General features: G+C 35.3%; 3 protein-coding genes and 1 non-coding gene across 4 annotated transcripts; 3 read left to right on the forward strand and 1 right to left on the reverse strand.

Moving 5' to 3' along the window:
- The first annotated feature begins 9 nt into the window (after positions 1–9).
- FLN1 (fructokinase-like 1) lies at positions 10–2,083 on the forward strand. The gene is made up of 2 exons (XM_022290062.2): positions 10–1,054; positions 1,149–2,083. The coding sequence occupies exons 1-2, from the start codon at positions 194–196 to the stop codon at positions 1,839–1,841; spliced, it is 1,554 nt and encodes a 517-aa protein (XP_022145754.2). The 5' UTR covers positions 10–193; the 3' UTR covers positions 1,842–2,083.
- On the reverse strand, positions 2,040–5,860 carry LOC111015133 (O-fucosyltransferase 19). Its single transcript, XM_022290061.2, has 8 exons — positions 5,014–5,860; positions 4,264–4,336; positions 4,103–4,173; positions 3,910–3,998; positions 3,701–3,833; positions 3,384–3,616; positions 2,827–3,303; positions 2,040–2,732 (listed from the first exon to the last, which is right to left on the reverse strand). The coding sequence occupies exons 1-8, from the start codon at positions 5,551–5,553 to the stop codon at positions 2,477–2,479; spliced, it is 1,872 nt and encodes a 623-aa protein (XP_022145753.1). The 5' UTR covers positions 5,554–5,860; the 3' UTR covers positions 2,040–2,476.
- A 7,556-nt stretch (positions 5,861–13,416) lies between these two features.
- On the forward strand, positions 13,417–13,511 carry TRNAY-GUA (transfer RNA tyrosine (anticodon GUA)). The gene is made up of 2 exons: positions 13,417–13,453; positions 13,476–13,511. It is a non-coding gene; the product is annotated as a tRNA-Tyr (tRNA).
- A 38-nt stretch (positions 13,512–13,549) lies between these two features.
- LOC111015005 (RING/U-box superfamily protein) lies at positions 13,550–16,769 on the forward strand. Its single transcript, XM_022289904.2, has 4 exons — positions 13,550–13,728; positions 14,029–14,367; positions 14,684–14,742; positions 15,310–16,769. Exons 2-4 carry the CDS (start codon positions 14,110–14,112, stop codon positions 16,511–16,513), a joined length of 1,521 nt encoding a protein of 506 aa, XP_022145596.1. The 5' UTR covers positions 13,550–13,728; positions 14,029–14,109; the 3' UTR covers positions 16,514–16,769.
- The last annotated feature ends 74 nt before the right edge of the window (positions 16,770–16,843 follow it).

The raw sequence follows: 16,843 nt of genomic DNA on the forward strand, positions 1-16,843 counted from the left end.
GGAAGTGCGGTTATAGCCGTCGGATTAGCGTCAGGCCTTGATAACTCCGACAGTTTCTACCATTTGTTGAGAAAAGACAGCCAACTCTGACAGTAACTTTTCTTTTTGGGTTTTTTAGAGAAAAAAATATATATCGCGGCACGATAAACTCTGTACAGGCAAATATGGATAAACCCTAAAAATTGAAGCTCTCATGGCTTCGTTTCAGCTACTTCCTGCTACCATTTCTCTTCCCCATCTTCATTTCTCCCGTTTTCTTTCAAACCCATCACATTGTAGATATCAAACTACAGAACTTCTAAATCCTCTAGATTCCTTTCTGATTTTCAACTCGCGTTATGTGCAGAACTCGTCTAAATCTCCGAGACTAAACCCAGCAAGAGCTTCCGTAGGTGACGACGGCAATGGGGTTGTGGAAACGGCCAGCCCCACTCGCCGAGGAAGAAAAAAGGGGATGACAAAATCGTCATCTTCTTCAACTACTACTCAAAAGAAAACAAAGCGTTCTAAGAAAACCCTAGTCGAAGATGAAACCACAGAAGGTAACCCCTTCGAGCAGGTCTCGGAAGACGAGCCAATTGATTCAATAGCAGAGAAATACGACGATGGAATGGACTTTCCGTACGAAGATCCTCCACTGATCTGCTGCTTTGGCGCAGCACAGAAAGAATTCGTGCCCTCAGTCCGCGTACACGATAACCAGATGCACGCCGATAAGTACTCGGAGTGGAAAATGCTCCAATGGGATCCGCCAGAGTTTGCTAGGGCACCCGGCGGAGCGCCGTCCAACGTTGCAATATCGCACGTCAGGCTCGGTGGAAGAGCGGCGTTTATGGGGAAAGTTGGGAAGGACGATTTCGGGGACGAGCTCGTGTTGATGATGAACAAAGAGAAGGTGCAGACGCGAGCTGTGAAATTTGATTTAAATTCTAGAACGGCCTGTACTTACATGAAAATCAAGTTTGAAGATGGGAAGTTGAAGATGGAAACGGTGAAAGAATCGGCGGAGGATTCTCTGCTCAGCTCCGAACTAAACCTTTCGGTTCTCAAGGAGGTAGATCCATTCGCTCGAATTACTCTCTGTATTCTTCCCAGAGGATTCAAAATAAACTTCTTGAAAAGTGAAATTGGGTTTTGTTTCATTGCAGGCAAGGATATTCCATTTCAATTCAGAAGCTTTGATGTCAACTGCGATGGAATCAACGCTCTTCAAGGCCATCCAATTGTCCAAGAAGTTTGGAGGGCTCATCTTCTTCGATTTGAACTTGCTGCTGCCTTTGTGGAGATCGCGCGACGAAACTAGAGAATACATCAAGAAAGCCTGGAACGAAGCTGACATTATCGAGGTCTCGAGGCAAGAACTGGAGTTTCTGCTAGATGAAGAATACTATGAAAAGAAAAGAAACTACAGGCCTCAGTACTATGCTCAAACTATTGAACAGACCAAGAATCGGCGAGACTATTATCATTACACACCGGAGGAGATATCACCATTGTGGCATGATCGCCTCAGGCTGTTGTTCGTGACGGATGGAACCATGCGGATTCATTACTATTCTCCTTCGTTTCACGGCGTAGTGATCGGTACCGAAGATGTGCTCATCACCCCTTTCACCTGCGATAGGACTGGTTCTGGTGATGCTGTTGTGGCTGGGATCATGAGAAAGCTGACTACTTTCCCAGAGATGTTCGAAAACCAAGATGCCTTGGAAAGGCAGCTTCGATTTGCCATCGCAGCTGGAATTATTTCGCAATGGACAATTGGTGCAGTGAGAGGATTTCCTACTGAAAGTGCAACACAGAATCTGAAAGAGCAGGTCTATGTACCATCAATGTGGTAGAACACAATAATATTGGATTCAAAAGAAGCAACTGTTTGGTTTTGGGTTTGCTTTTTTCTCAGTTGAGTCGGAACATTCCATAGAATGTACAGTGATTCTTTCTTCTCAGATGTCAAAGCCCTTTTAAGTCAACAGTTAGCAAGTAGTTTAGTCCAGACATCAGAGTTGAAGGTGTTTAAAAAATGAAGAAAATGGGAATCATGGAAGAAATGGCAATTTACCTTTCCTTTTCCAAATGTTTACATGAAGAATCAGGTGGGATAAAGTAAAGAATAACGAATGCAAAAATTTTTTTTTTCTTCTCCACTATTTGACAGGGAAGCTGTCTGTGTAAAACTAAACCTGTTTTGCTATTAAAAACTATACCTGAACTGACTCTAAATCGCCTACCATAATCCTACCCTCCATCAATTTACCTAAAAAAAAGAGAAAATTTGCACTTCTGCTCTTTTGTAAGCTAAAGGAAGCTAGCAAAACCTCGGAATGATCATCCCTGTGGGGATGTATGAACTCATGGCAGGGGAATGGCTGTCAAATTTGAGGGACGCATAATAGCCGTGGGTGCCCTGGAGCAATGGGCACACCAATCATCAATTTAGCAGAAGAAGCAACAAGTTTGCAGTAAAATCATAATTCTATCTCTGCGATAAAGCCTGAAGACTTCGTTTCTTTTCATTTTCTAGTCTCAATATTCTGTTCTGAGACTTGTTGCAAATACAGCCGGGGAGAGGATTAGCATAGAAATTCTCCTCTAGCCGCGGTGTCTCTCCGACCAGTCTCAAATATGGGGCCCCGAGTCTTTCTTTATGAAACTCCTTCACTTCTCTGGAGAATTCTTCCCAAGAAATGACCTCCTGCTCCAGTTGATCAATCAACCTGACTAGATTTTGCCTAAAAAATCGTAAGTACAACAATATCAGATTCAGAAGTCAAATCAACAGACGAAGATAATAGTGTTCTTTCAAAAGGCTCTGTGAGAATAAACCTGTCAGGATTTATAGTCTTTCGGAATCCTTCAAACCTCCTATGGCCCTGCACTGCTTTAGCCATGTTTCCATCATAGGTATAAACAAAGACATCGCTCTCTACTGCCACGATATAATCCAAGGCAGCCATACGATTCTGGTACGGCTTAAATGGTGCCAATTCCTCCTCAGTTGCAAGAGTGGAATGAGAAAAGACATTGGGGTATTCTGATCGAAAGGCTGCCATGCTATCGCTGCCATAAATCTCCCCAGCAACTATGTAGATGTTCGTGGCTGAAGGGTAACCCAAGGCCTTGAGCAATATGGCTGCCTCCATAGGGGTCATTGGGCATCCCCCTAGAAGTCGCTTCTCTTTTGCATCTATCTCTTTCTCCTTCCAATGCTTCACATTGTATCTCATGACTTTGAGCTCCTCATCTTCCTGTGCAGTAAGGTTGTGGCTGCAGCCAGTGAATGCAAGCATGTCTTTTTCATACCTGAAATCAAGATTGCTCAATTTGGTTCCTCTTTTATGAATATCAAATAACACTAGAAGTAATTGAACAGGTGAGAATACCTCAGATGGAGAGCGATATATGGTTCCCCATCTTTTCTCAGTCTATCAACTAAGCGCTTGCCAAGATCCTCAATCTCCTTGGTGAAGCGTAGAGCCTCGTAATTGGCACGGCATCGGAGCTTCTGAACAGAAGATGCCAAACCGTTGTTAGCAAGTCGAGAATCAGTATGGGTGAGCATCATCACTTTGTGTCGCTTTAACAAATGCAGCATCTCTCCTCGGTAATAACTAGCCTGCATTTAAGTAGATGGTGAGAAATAACTTCCAAAGAGTTCAAAGAGTAATAATTTGACATCTAAAATTGATGTTTCTTAAACCTTGGACCAGGAAATAGGAGCCTTGACAAAGGGTTTCGCCGTTGCCCACCGGGCAGGCAGGGACTCAACGATAACGATGTCATCTTTTAGAACATTAATGAAGTGTCTCCAGTCAAAAATATCTTTGAAATCGCTGCAGAAACCAAAGTTCATAAATTATACGCAAAAGCCAAAATCATGTCTAGTAATGACTTGGAGAAAGCAAGTACCTTGGATCCGTCCAAAATGACTCGTGATCAAGGGAAGGAAGAACAAGTGTAGCATTCATAATCTTAGCAACAGCAACCATATCACATATCTGAGCAAGTAAAGTCGATTCTTAGTTTGAAAAGTCCATGGCTACGATTTAGCTGACAATTTTGACTCGGTTAAAGCAGAAAAAAACAGGTGAAAACACCTCACCCCTGTTCTCATCTGATTCAGTCCCCCATTGGCATGTACAAGAAGATAACCATTTGTTTTAGAACTAGTTCCTACAGAACCAAGTTTAGAAGTAAGAAGTAAGCTCAATGGGTCCTAAAATAAATCCATGCCTTACAGGACAATGAAACTCTTAGACATACTTATCCGATTCCTAGTTCGGGCAATGCACTGATAGAAGTTGTCGCTTCTTGGTTTCATCCAAATTTCAGGCGTCTGCAAAGCAAAATACCAAACTTATTCATCATAATCAGATTTCGAATATAGATAAATTTTACTGAATTGATTTGTTCAAGGCACAAGAAACGAGATGATGGGTACTAGTTAAAAACAAAGCAGAGGAGTCCAAAAAAGAAGTCCGTTTGAGAATCTTGGCTTCAGCTACGTAAAAACCAAAGGCCCAAAGCGACAAACATAACGGCGAATTAATTATGGAGGAACAAAAAAAAAAAAAGCAAGCAATATTCTGGTTGTGAAAAGTTACTTGGTTTGGATGCATTTATTGCCACACCTACTACTATTTATTGGAGGCAAAACTTCACCGGACGATTAAAATCCATCAATACCACTGATATGCAATTCCAGAAACAGTTCAATGCAAGGAAACAAGATGCCAAAACCAAAAATAAAAACAATGGTTTTTTATTAGAGTCAAAAACAATTAATTCTCTGGGCTAATAAAAAGATTGATACATCATTCCATTTTTGCCATTTTTAATTCCTCGACAAGGGCCATGCATCACGCCAACTTCCCTTCTGACTAAGTTTGGATATCATTCAATTGTATTGGCAGTGGAATATTTCCCTTTTCCAGAACGAATTAGAGCCAAGAATGAGAGATGAAAACAATTAAAAAATTCCATTCGCGATGGCAAAAAATTTGAAGCACTTACAGAAACTTTCTCTAGAACGCGCTTGGGCATGGCGGCTTCGTCCTCAGCGACGGCCCTCTGCGCCATTACCCAATCCTCTTTGAAGGTCTGAATAATTAATTGTCCTTTATCTATGATCTTCCCGTTAATCTCCACATGTGAATTGAGGAAGGAGAACTTCAGGAACACCGATACAACTGCCAGAAACAGCAAAATCCCGAAAATCTTACGGCCGAAGTTCCTCCCCGATCCTAACGACTGCAGGATCATGGCCGTGGATAAAAACCCTTCTTCAATCCTGAGAATCCACGCCTCGGGAACCCAACACAGGGCCCGGCTCCGTAGCAGAAAGTGCCTAATCACGGGATGGTGAACATGGAGGTGGTGATGGTGATGGTGGGACCCGCCGATGGAGCCGTTGGAATTGTCTTCTTCGTCATACAAATCTGAAAAGTTCGAAAGTCGGCTATCGGAGTCCAAAAAGTCCGCAACGCGTCGTCTCGTCGTCCCGCCGTGCCGCGGACTTCCATTGCCGGAATTGTTCGGACCGCCGGACGCCATCGCCGGAAAACTTTAATTTATAAAACAAAAACACACACACAACAAATTCCTGCAATGGGTCCGATCCAGATAGAAAAATGTAACACAGAGTTGAAAATTCCGAATGTCGATTTTCCTTTCCTCTGATTATGGTTTCGAAAAAAAGAAGAGGCTGCCCGTATTGTATGGCTGGCAGCGGCGTAGAACAAAATTTCGGTGTTTATATATAGCTGCGCTCCCCGATGCGATTGCCCTCTCCTCCCCTTCCTTCTCCTTCCCCCTCCCCACTCCCTCTCTCTCTCTCTCTCTCTCTCACTTTCTCTCTCTAAACCCAAATGATTAGATTTTAATTTATAGCCCACATTCTCCGCCCCGTAGGAAAAAGCTCCTTTTCCCATTTTCCAAACTTTGGACCAAATTACCCTCTTCGACCGCAACTTAAAACCACCTCTTTATTATTTTTTTAATTTAATTATTATATTTTTACTATCTATTGAATTTAATAACGAGGGGGATAGGAGTCGTCAAATATTTTCTTTAAACTTTTTATAGGTTTTGAATATCATTTTTATTTCTATATTATCACATAGTTTAGTTTATTTAAATTAAATATGGGGTGTGATTAAACTTTTTATGGGTCTCGAAATAATTTTGTTCCTATATTAGATGAGATTGATATTGTGTTGGTTTTAAATTGTATGCACACTAGTGGAAATTTAAATTACTTGTAGATATTATGTTTTTTGATATTCTTTTTTTAATTAAGATTTGGTCATTTAGTTAGATTAAGGTTGATTTACTTAATAAAAAACCTTCAAATACATATTGATTTTTTTATACTCCTCCTATTTTCCTTTTGTTAAAAATAGTGAAAACTGGAAATAATATATATATATTTTTCTAAATGGATGTTGTTGAATTTGTTTAAAAGTTTTTTAGGATGACTATTTTGTGATGTACAATCTTGGAAGTAAATTAAGTTCCATTGATGGAAAAAGTCTATTTTGATACGGTTGGTCCCATAAAACTGAAAAAGACAATTTTATTGTTTTCAAGGAGTTCTTCAACATGAAATTTGTATACTTTTTAATAGAATCACAATATCTCTGATTTATTTCGATCATTCAATTGATTTTTTCTTTATTTAAAGTCATTCAGAGATATAAAATATAATATAATCTTATTGATCAAGCAAAGTAAGCTTCACGTTTTATATCAATTTAGAAATAATCGATTTAGATAAAATTAGAGATTTTGTTTGAAATGTTTTACAAAATATTATTTGAAATAAGAACCAATATGGTAGTAAATTAAATGTGTAATTTTCAAAAAATAAGATTTAAAAATATAATAGATTTTGGTATAATGCAATTTCTTTAAAACTTTTTAAAATTAAACTTGTTAGTGTTAATATCTTTTATATTGGTTTATTCTCCGGCCCGCCTCTAGCCCTGTTCTAATCATACGTCCATAGTCTCTAATTCTTCTCAAATCTTTTAATTGCTTTTTATTATATTTATTAACCCTTATCTTCATATATATATATATATATATATATATATATATATAATTAATAAAATTGTATAGTTCATTTGTTAGGAATCCTATTGTTAGGAATCCTAGAGATTGGAAGTTGAATCTTGATTCCATATTGTTGCTGTAGGTATATATGTATATAATTTATCAAGTAGGGGTATAAAATTAACTATTAAATATAATAAATAACGTAATAAATTGTGTTCCCTAAATTTAAAATTTAAAATATGTATTTTATATATATTTTAAAATTTTATTAAAATTTTGAAGACTATTTCTTCAAAATCTGTCATCAACTTTCAAAGTGACTTATAGGGTGGAAAGGAGTAAAACAGTATTATTGAATTATGGTTCTAAAAAATAATAAATTCAACAATTGTGAGATGAGAATCTTCCATCTCAAATAAAGCAATTAATGTTTTATCTAGAACTATAATATAAAAAAACTTGATATTTAGGAAAATAAAACAAAAATATATACACAACAAAAATGAAAATCACTGTCAATAGTTATAAATAATCAAGATTATACCGGTAAACCTACAATACTAATATATTGGGATGATATTAGAGAAATGAACGGAAACTACAAAGAGATATTTATGTTTCCAAAGTATTTGTCCAGCCAAACATATATTAATCTTAATCAGATTTTTTAAAAATTAATGGGACTAAATTATCATAATTTTTCTGTAAAACGACAGCACTTTGATAATAAAATAAGAAAATAACTTGTGGATGCCCATACTACCTTTTTCAATGACCGTTAGATAATATACTTCGGTTTACAGCTAGGGGCAAAGGAGGAATTTTGCTTTCCTTTTTGTTTTGATTTTATTTATTATGGGGTGGGCAGCTGTTCTTTATGCATTGGAACGTTCCTCTCAATTCGACTGTTTTCAGCTCCACAAGGAAGCCGGTGCGTGGCATGGAATCGGACCGACATCCACTTTTGTAAGCGACACGTGTCGCAATCAGACTGTACTGATGCAGTTTCTGTCCCCACAGCATCACCTTTTTGCCGTCACATGATTGCGTTGATCGATGATGAAGTTTGGTTGAAGCTTTAGCCGTTGGATCAAATGATGATCTGCTGGAGTAGTGTGGGCCGCGATGTAGAGAATCAAACACGTTAGTGCGGTGCAAATCAAACTGTGGAATGGACTTTAGGCCCAGCGACAGTTCAACGCGGATAGTTTCGTCGTATGAGGAATATTGTGAGGTCGCACGATCTGTGCATTCGTGCTTTAATTTGATTGGTCTGTCATGTGACTAATTATTATGCCCACCAAAATACCCCTAAACAGAAATAATAAATGGAATTAAATCGAAAACCAAACTTCAAAATTACACCTTATTAGAATTCCAATCACAGGGCATGTGAGCCTATCATAACCCTCGAGTTCTTTATTAAAATAATAATTATAATTATAAAATAAACTCAATTTTACTCATTGTTGCTGATAGTTTTATTCATGACATGTTTGGTAATGATTTTATAGAGATTTAATGATAAGTGATATTGTGAATTTTATTTTTATATAATTATTTTAATATTTAATTACACGTATTTTAAAATTATTTTCATATTTATTTGACATAGAGAGAGAAAATAAACTAGATATAAACAAAAATCTCAGATGGTGAGATACAAAAATTGTAGAAAGAGATGGGGACTAAAAATTTAGGGAGAAATTACAAAATTGGTAAAGAGAAACAAATTGGAGGTAGCGTAAAAAAAAATTAAAGATAAATAAAGTTGGGAAGAAACAAAAACTGTCAGGGGAAAAAATAAAATTTCTCTAAATTTAAGGTTAAAATAAGATGAAATGGAAAGATAAAGTTGAAATTTAGAACCATAACCATTTTAAAAATTAATTTTTTATTAAAATTTCGGGCAAAAATAACCCTACCTCCAAAGTGGTTGACTGAAATTGCTTAAATCTGAGTTTGGATTTTTTCAGAGCACTTGAGAATTATTGTCATTTATAGCAAATTTCTATAAATATTTTATGGTGATTTCCACAATATTTGAATGGGGATTGTTTATTCTTATATTGAATGAATATAGAATTATTGAGTGTTCAACATTGTGGTCTCGTGGTGTCCCACAACCCTACATTCCTTAATTTGATTGGTTATTTGTAATTATTAATTATTTTACTATATATCCATCTAAAAAAAAGGCCACAATACTATGTCTTCTTAATAATAAATGGTATTATATGGACAATTTTTCATCAACTACCTCATAGTTCATTTAATAAGTCAAATTCTATACAACACAATTCTTTAGTTAGAAAACGAAAATAAATAACATTTTTTCAGTACAATATATAGAATGTGTGGAGATTTTAATTTTTGATCATAAAGGAACGAATTATGTATGGTTGACTAATAAATAACTATGTTAGAAAAAGTATGAAAAATATTGGTGAAACTTAAAATTACAAAATAATTTTTAAGAGTAGGTAATGGACCTATTTAATTTCAAATGGCTTGTTTTGTATTTAAAAAAATTCCTAAAAAGGTAATTTTTCAATATAATATATAGGTCATCCAGCGAAAATTTCAACTGATTAGAAGAGTTCAAACATTTAAAAAATATTTATATATATATTTTTTTAATCATGATTCCATTTACATGTAACTTACTCTTGAACACACCAACAGTAAATAATTGTAATTTACTAAAGGATACAGAGTGTCCTACTCCCCAGAAATATCTCATATATAAACCTTTCCTATGTACAGAGATATTCTAGACAAAATCAAATCACGATATTATGAAAAAAGTCAACTCTTATCTTTATAAATTTGATTTAAGAGGAAAATATATTCATGTAAAAATGCAGGACATCACGAAAACTAATATTTTAAGATGTATAATATGTATTATAGTGTAGAAATATTTAATGAACAAGTTATAATGTCATAATTGCGTATAGTTTAGAACAATCTTTTTCATATTTTATATCAGATGATGGAAAAGAAACAGTGTGTGACAAGCACTTTAAATAAAACAGGGAGCTGAGATTGAGATGATGATTTTTTTTTTCTTTTTGGTGAAAATGAGATGCTTTTTCTATTTTTGTGTTTTTTTTAAATATTAATATATGACATTGACGTACATCTTTGTCTAAAAAATTGTGAGTTCGATTTCGCATCCTCACATCTTGTAATCGAAAAAATTTAAACAATTGAGTACAAAATAATGTATGACGGAGGACAAAAATAATAATAAATGAGGTATGACAGGGAGAAAAAAAAATGGCGTGACATCACTCGGAATTCAAACCACGTGATCGGCACGAGACTATGACTTTGTCAAGAATATCAATAAGCTGACGAGCAAATTATCCCAAATTCCCAACAAAATTAGTTTTTTTCCTTATGTTTTAAATATCATTTTTATGAAAAAAATACTTTCAATTTTATTTTTAACTTTGTATTTTTAACTTTTATTCATTTTAATCGTTATACTTCTTTGAAAATTTGATTTTTGTTATTGTAATTTTAAAAAGTGATAATTTTGGTTTATTTTTATTTTTATATTATTTATTTCCATTACAATTTTAACATGATATTTCACGTACAAAATTTCTTAAAATATAATCATAATTTTGTATTAAAAAGTTTCTGTTAAGTATAAAGTTTGAAAATATATAAATTAAAATAAACAAAAGTTAAAATGGAGAATGTTCTAACAAGTATTTAAATTTATTTTTAAAAATAGAATGGACTAATTTATTTATTTCAGTGCAACACCATGGAACCAGGTGAGGGGTTTTTGGAGAAATTTCCTCCAACTTATTTAGCTTAGATTGACAAGTTGTATTTTATATATATATATTATATATTATATATACAGTAAAACTGTTAAATTATACCTCGTTTGATGTATAATTACAAAAATTTGTAGTCGTGAATCCGTCCAAAAAAAAATAATAATAATGAAAAGTAGAATAAAAATCTCTGCTTGCGGTTTTCTTTTTTGGGAGTATGCAATAGAAATTGAGTACAATGCGAAAGTATGTTAAAAAAATGTAGGGCAAAAATTCTTTAACTATTGACGACTTCTTGGCATACATATTTGAATTATAAAGTTGCCAAAGCTAACAAATGTTTGAATGAGGATTAGAATCTGATAGAGATTTTATGGAGATTGCACACTAAATTTTTTTAGTTCGTGGATTAAAGATTTCAACTACCAATCTTCTAGTCGATCATATATGTATTAACCAACATGCCGCCTTAAGTTGTTTTTAATAATTTGTTATTTATACTCAAATTTTCTATTTGTGATTTATGCCGGCATGAGAAATGGTAAGGGCCTATAAATACTTATACAAAGTAGTTAATAATGAGAATACCTAAATTTCACCCCAGCCAAAACAAATATTTCCACAATTTTCTAGCATATGGAAGATTAATATTCTTAAAAAAAAATAAAAATAAAAATAAAAATTAAGGGTCTACTTAGTAGATAATTTAAATTATTCATGTTTCTTATTTTAGAATACGTGTTTGATAAATTTGTCTTTTAAAACTATTTTTTGATTCTATAATCAAGTATTGAAAACAACATTCTTTAATGTTTCTAAATTCTAAATTGAGATTCAATTTCCAAATATGATATCAAATATGTAGTAAAAAATATAACTTTAGTTTTCATTGAATTAGTTGGTTTTAGATTTATATTTTGAGATCAAACCCATCGTAACATTCTCTAGAAATAGAATAATAGATTTGCCTCTTAATATCAACAAAGCTTTCCTTATAAACATTAATTTCGTAGCCTATCAAACAACTTTCCTTGTCCACAAATATTCGCAAGCTTTCCTTATAAACATTAATTTTTTGAGGAACATTTAAACCCACTTTGCACTTTCACCACTTTATAATGATAATAATTTGGTTTTAATTAAAGGATTTAGTCAATAAACAAATCAGTCTACAAAATAAAACATCCAAAACAAGGAGAAATTGAAACACGTGTATGAAAAGTAATTCAAAGCTTGGCTATAGAAATTTGGTGTTCATGCGCTGTCCCCTAAAATTCAATTATTATGCCATTGAATCGAACTTACAAATCAGTGCCCACCACAAATGGTCAACGCACTTGTTTACTCTCCACCAAGATTTCACTTTTAATTTTAATTCAATTAAAATTAAATATACACAACAAAAATATTTGAAAACAAATTTATGGCAAAATTTAATATATGAAATATAATGTTAAAATTATTATTGAAAGAAATTAAATACCAAAATGATCATTTGAAAAAAAAAATACTAAAATGAATTGCAATCAGTTTAATTTTTTTTTAATTATTTTTAGTGGACAATGGAACCCCAATATCTAATACTGCCTTTGCTTGTCAAAAGATGGTGGCCATAAATGAAAAGTTTGACCTGTGTCATAGTGATTTTGGTAAGAAGATTAATTTAATAATAGTCATATTATATATTTAAAGATCTGAGAGGAATTTTAACTAATTTCAAAACTTTGAAAAAGACTACCAAGATAAACCTACATCCTGTTACATGTCCAGGTTCAAACCCCATTACATGCGAAACGCCATTTTCTAAAAATATTTTCTCAAACAAAATATATATCTTCTATTTGTTTAAATTTGAAATTTTTTGAAATATTATTATTTTTTATTTAAAGCTATTATATTTTCTTAAAAAACAAATAAATAGGTATCAAACATATATTTAATTATTTATTTTTTCTTTTAAAAAGTGAATTGTAAAAAAAAAACAGAAAATAGAAAACGAGAAACGAGAAAATGAAGACGGACTCTTAAACTGCGAGCTTAACACTTGAACAAGGATGGAAAGGGTTGCTCGACAAGGGTATACAACACTGTTTCAATAAATTGCATAAGAAATTATTCAAAGAAGAAAAAATAGAAAATTTTATACGGTCGTTTCAAATAGTTAGGATTTCTTTGCGTAGTTTTGTTTCAATTTCAAGCTTCATTCTTTATGATTGATTTTACATATTTCGGATTTTATTTCATTTAGATAGAAGCAAAAAGTAGGAGATAATACTTATGGATAGTGGAATGAAACCAACACCTATTTTAGGATTTTTGTTGCTTGTTCTGTGAATTAGTGATGTTCTTATGATGGATGACGACTGCATCTATAACAAAGATGTAAATAATAGCGTAAGCAAAATAAGTTATTCAAATAATTTTGCTTTTTAAAGAAGAAATAAAAACTAAAACCTTTCGCTTAAAGCTAAAAACAGAGCAGAAAATAAAAAGTAAAAAAAAAAAAAGAATAGAAATTATTATCAGATACTTATTAAATTTATTTTATATGCCAAACAACAAACCGACCTTAGCTCAGTTGGTAGAGCGGAGGACTGTAGTGGGTCAAAAGCCTTTCAGATAATCCTTAGGTCGCTGGTTCGAATCCGGCAGGTCGGATTTCTTTCTTTCTTTTTTTTTTTCCTTTCTTTTTCTCTCTTCGTTCGGGCCTCTCAGAGCGACATGTCGTACTTACGTTTAGTGGCGCCAGAAAGTGGAGCGACGATCGTTCTCGGTCACTGATATATCGGAGCCCTTCTTACACTTGGGAACAAAAAAGCGAAAGACGAACGGGGACTGCGCCGAGTAAGCGAAACCGATTGTGTTTTCTTCGCCGGTAAGTTCCTTGCTGGAATGCTGAATTTCTTAGATTCCGGTGAATAAATGCCCCCAGTCAATTAGGGTTTTATGGGCAACATTTTAATTCGTTTTCAGTTTTAGAATTTTGCCTCCCGGAAGTGGGATGATTCGGGAGTTTGTTTTCAATTTTCGCACTGCTTTATGTACGTCTTTGGTTTGTATATAGATGTTTCTCTCTTTTGGTTGGAGAATGGAGTTTGGTATGAAGGACGAAGATTGCCCTTTTTGGGTTTTATTTGCATTATTGACGAATTGTCGTTCCAATTTGGTTTTTTAGATTGGTTTTCTGGAGAGGAATACGACTAGTTTCGTTCTTGTTTGGGAGAAGTGGTGGAGGGGGATTCTTCAAGGGAGAAATATGCTGCAGATCCGGCTTAGCAAAGTTCCACAGGCTGAAGGTGGTGCTGGAGCAGTGAAGCCCTTGCCGGCGGAGACTGTGACGGTCGCATGCCCTGACCACCTTGTTCTTGCTGATCTTCCTGTAGCAAAGGGCATTGGTGCGGCTACTGCTGCTTCGATTGTCAAGTCTGTGGGTCGCAGGTCTCGCCGTCAGCTTGGAGAACGAGTTCATTTTTGTGTGAGATGCGATTTCCCAATCGCTATTTATGGTCGCCTGGTATTTTTCTTCACTAACCTTTTGTTCTTGTTGCTAGTTCCCTTGTCTACTTTTTGTCCCTGGATGGAAATCTTTCATATATAGAAGACGATTTTCAATTTCAACCCTTTTGTCGAATCGGTTTGCATTGCTTTTATAAAATCTATGAATACTGGTTACTGCCAATATGTACTAGGGAGTTGTGCAAGAAATAAAATGGAGGAGCTAGGTCAACAAGATGAGGTTATTTCATATTTGCAATGCCCTTATTGCTCGCTAGAATATAGGCCTGTGACATACTTCTTAAGAGCTAAAAAGTGGTTTCCCTCTCTTGCAGAGCCCTTGTGAGCATGCCTTCTGTCTCGATTGTGCAAGGAGTGATTCCATATGCTACCTGTAAGTAAAAATACTTTGAATGTCTTGGTGAGATCATTAAGATTCTTTTATGTTATGAATGTCCAAATTATTTGCCTGTATTTGGTACATTTTTCATTTTCTTTTGCCAAAATGTTTCTGGTCTGATGTTCTTCAAATATCAGCTGTTTTCTTTGCCGATTAGTTAGTAAAGTATACTACAGGGTTTTCTAATGATAGCGGTGCTCTGTTTTTTCCTTTTGTGTCTTACTAAGATAATTTATGGAGTGAGAAATTGAAGCACCAGAAATGAAGATCAGTCTATGTAGTATGAATTCAAGTCTCGAGCAAGATTTCCTTTAGGCATACAATTGTTTGAGGTGAAATTTGATTAACATAGAATCCCATAGTATATTCGAAGTCATCCGTTGTGGCACTTCAATGATTGAAACAGAGATATTATAACACATCAGCAATAGATTTGGCACAGGAAAACATTCAACTCTCGTATGATTGAAATTCTTGCAGAAATTTATTTTTGTGTACATTATTATAATGTTACGAAGATGAATAGAAATTGTGACACGGTAAATGATTTTTGTGTCACAGTTGTGATGACCGTATCCAGAAGATTCAAACTATAAAATTGATGGAGGGGATCTTCATTTGTGCAGCCCCACACTGTCTCAAGTCTTTTCTTAAGAGGACTGAATTTGAATCTCATATACATGAGAGCCATGCCGACCTTCTTAAGCCAAATGCAGATAAGGAAGATGGAAATGAAATTGAGGCTCATAGTGCGAAACAATCTACAGCTTCTGAGTCCACTGCCCGAGGTCCGTCGAGACCAATCATATCTCCAGGTTCCAATTCCCAGCTCCAAGAACGTGAAGAAAAATTTCATCGTCAACAATCCAGAGACCAACCTAGGTCTGGCATGCAGCAAAAGCAAGCACCAAATTTTGGTCAGAACCAAAACAATCCATCTGAATCTCAACCAGACAGCGGTCATTCACAAGGCTTTGATCGGCATGGACCTCATGGCCGTTTCCCCCCACAAAACTTTGACTTACAGGGTGGTCCACATCAGGAATCCAATCAGTTTTCAGACAAACAGCAAGGAATTCTAACCGACACTCCATTTTCTCAGTATCCTCCTCTGCAACCAATCCCGCCACCAAATTATGTGGTTCCAACCAATTCAAATCCAATGTTGACTCCCCCTCTACCATTTGGTTATCCTCCTTTTCCAATTGAGGGAGCACAACAATATTACAGCACACCCTATGAAGTGTCACGGCAAGATGCTGCAGTAGATTCTGGATCTGAACAAGGGTCATTGCTAGGCTTTCCACCCGGTGCGGCAGGAGGAATGAATTTCTCAGCAACTTATCCGCAGTCTTGGAATACTGGACAAGCGGGCGCTCCTTATGACCATGCTGCTGGGAGTCAAGGAATGCCGGATTCTTTTTCTAACACCCCTGATTCCCAAGGAAAACATGGATTTTACCAAGGAGATTACAGACGCAGTCCTGGAGGTTTGCCTGTGAATTCATCCGTCTCTTCTATGGCCAACAAGGGCATGGATCTGGGACATGCGGGTACTGCCATGGACTTCAGGGAGGGTAAAGGTATATTGGCACCACAGCCTACAATGCAATTGCCTCTGCCTCCGCCTCCCCCACCGCCACCTTACTTGTCGCAACACAAGCGGGGCAAGTTCTATTCAGGAGATATGGATCATGATGGGCAAGGCCTCCCATGGCAGAATGACAGCCACAGCCGTGATAGCTTTGGAAGCGGCCAAGACTGATGATTTTTCATTCTTTGTTTCCTTCCAATCATTGTTTTGATCATATTTTGCGCATCATCGTGAGAATGTCTGTATATTTCAACTTGATGCCCAATCGTAAAGTTTTGCCCTTCCAGAGAACTTTGCTTAAAAGTACTGTCATTTGAGAAGTCCGAGATCATCAATATTATATGCAATACTGACAGTAGATAAGAGTGTCATCATTAAAGGAGTTCTGAAAAGTTGTTAGTAAAAACATCCTATTGTTTATCAGTTCTGACAATTTCTTTTTCAACATTATGCAGACAATTGCTTGTTGGACAGGTCACATGATTATAATGAAGTGTTGCA

Source organism: Momordica charantia (genome assembly GCF_013281855.1).
Source record: "Momordica charantia cultivar OHB3-1 chromosome 5 unlocalized genomic scaffold, Mcharantia_2.0 BLBB01000005.1, whole genome shotgun sequence".
In the NCBI taxonomy this organism is placed as follows: Eukaryota; Viridiplantae; Streptophyta; class Magnoliopsida; order Cucurbitales; family Cucurbitaceae; genus Momordica; species Momordica charantia.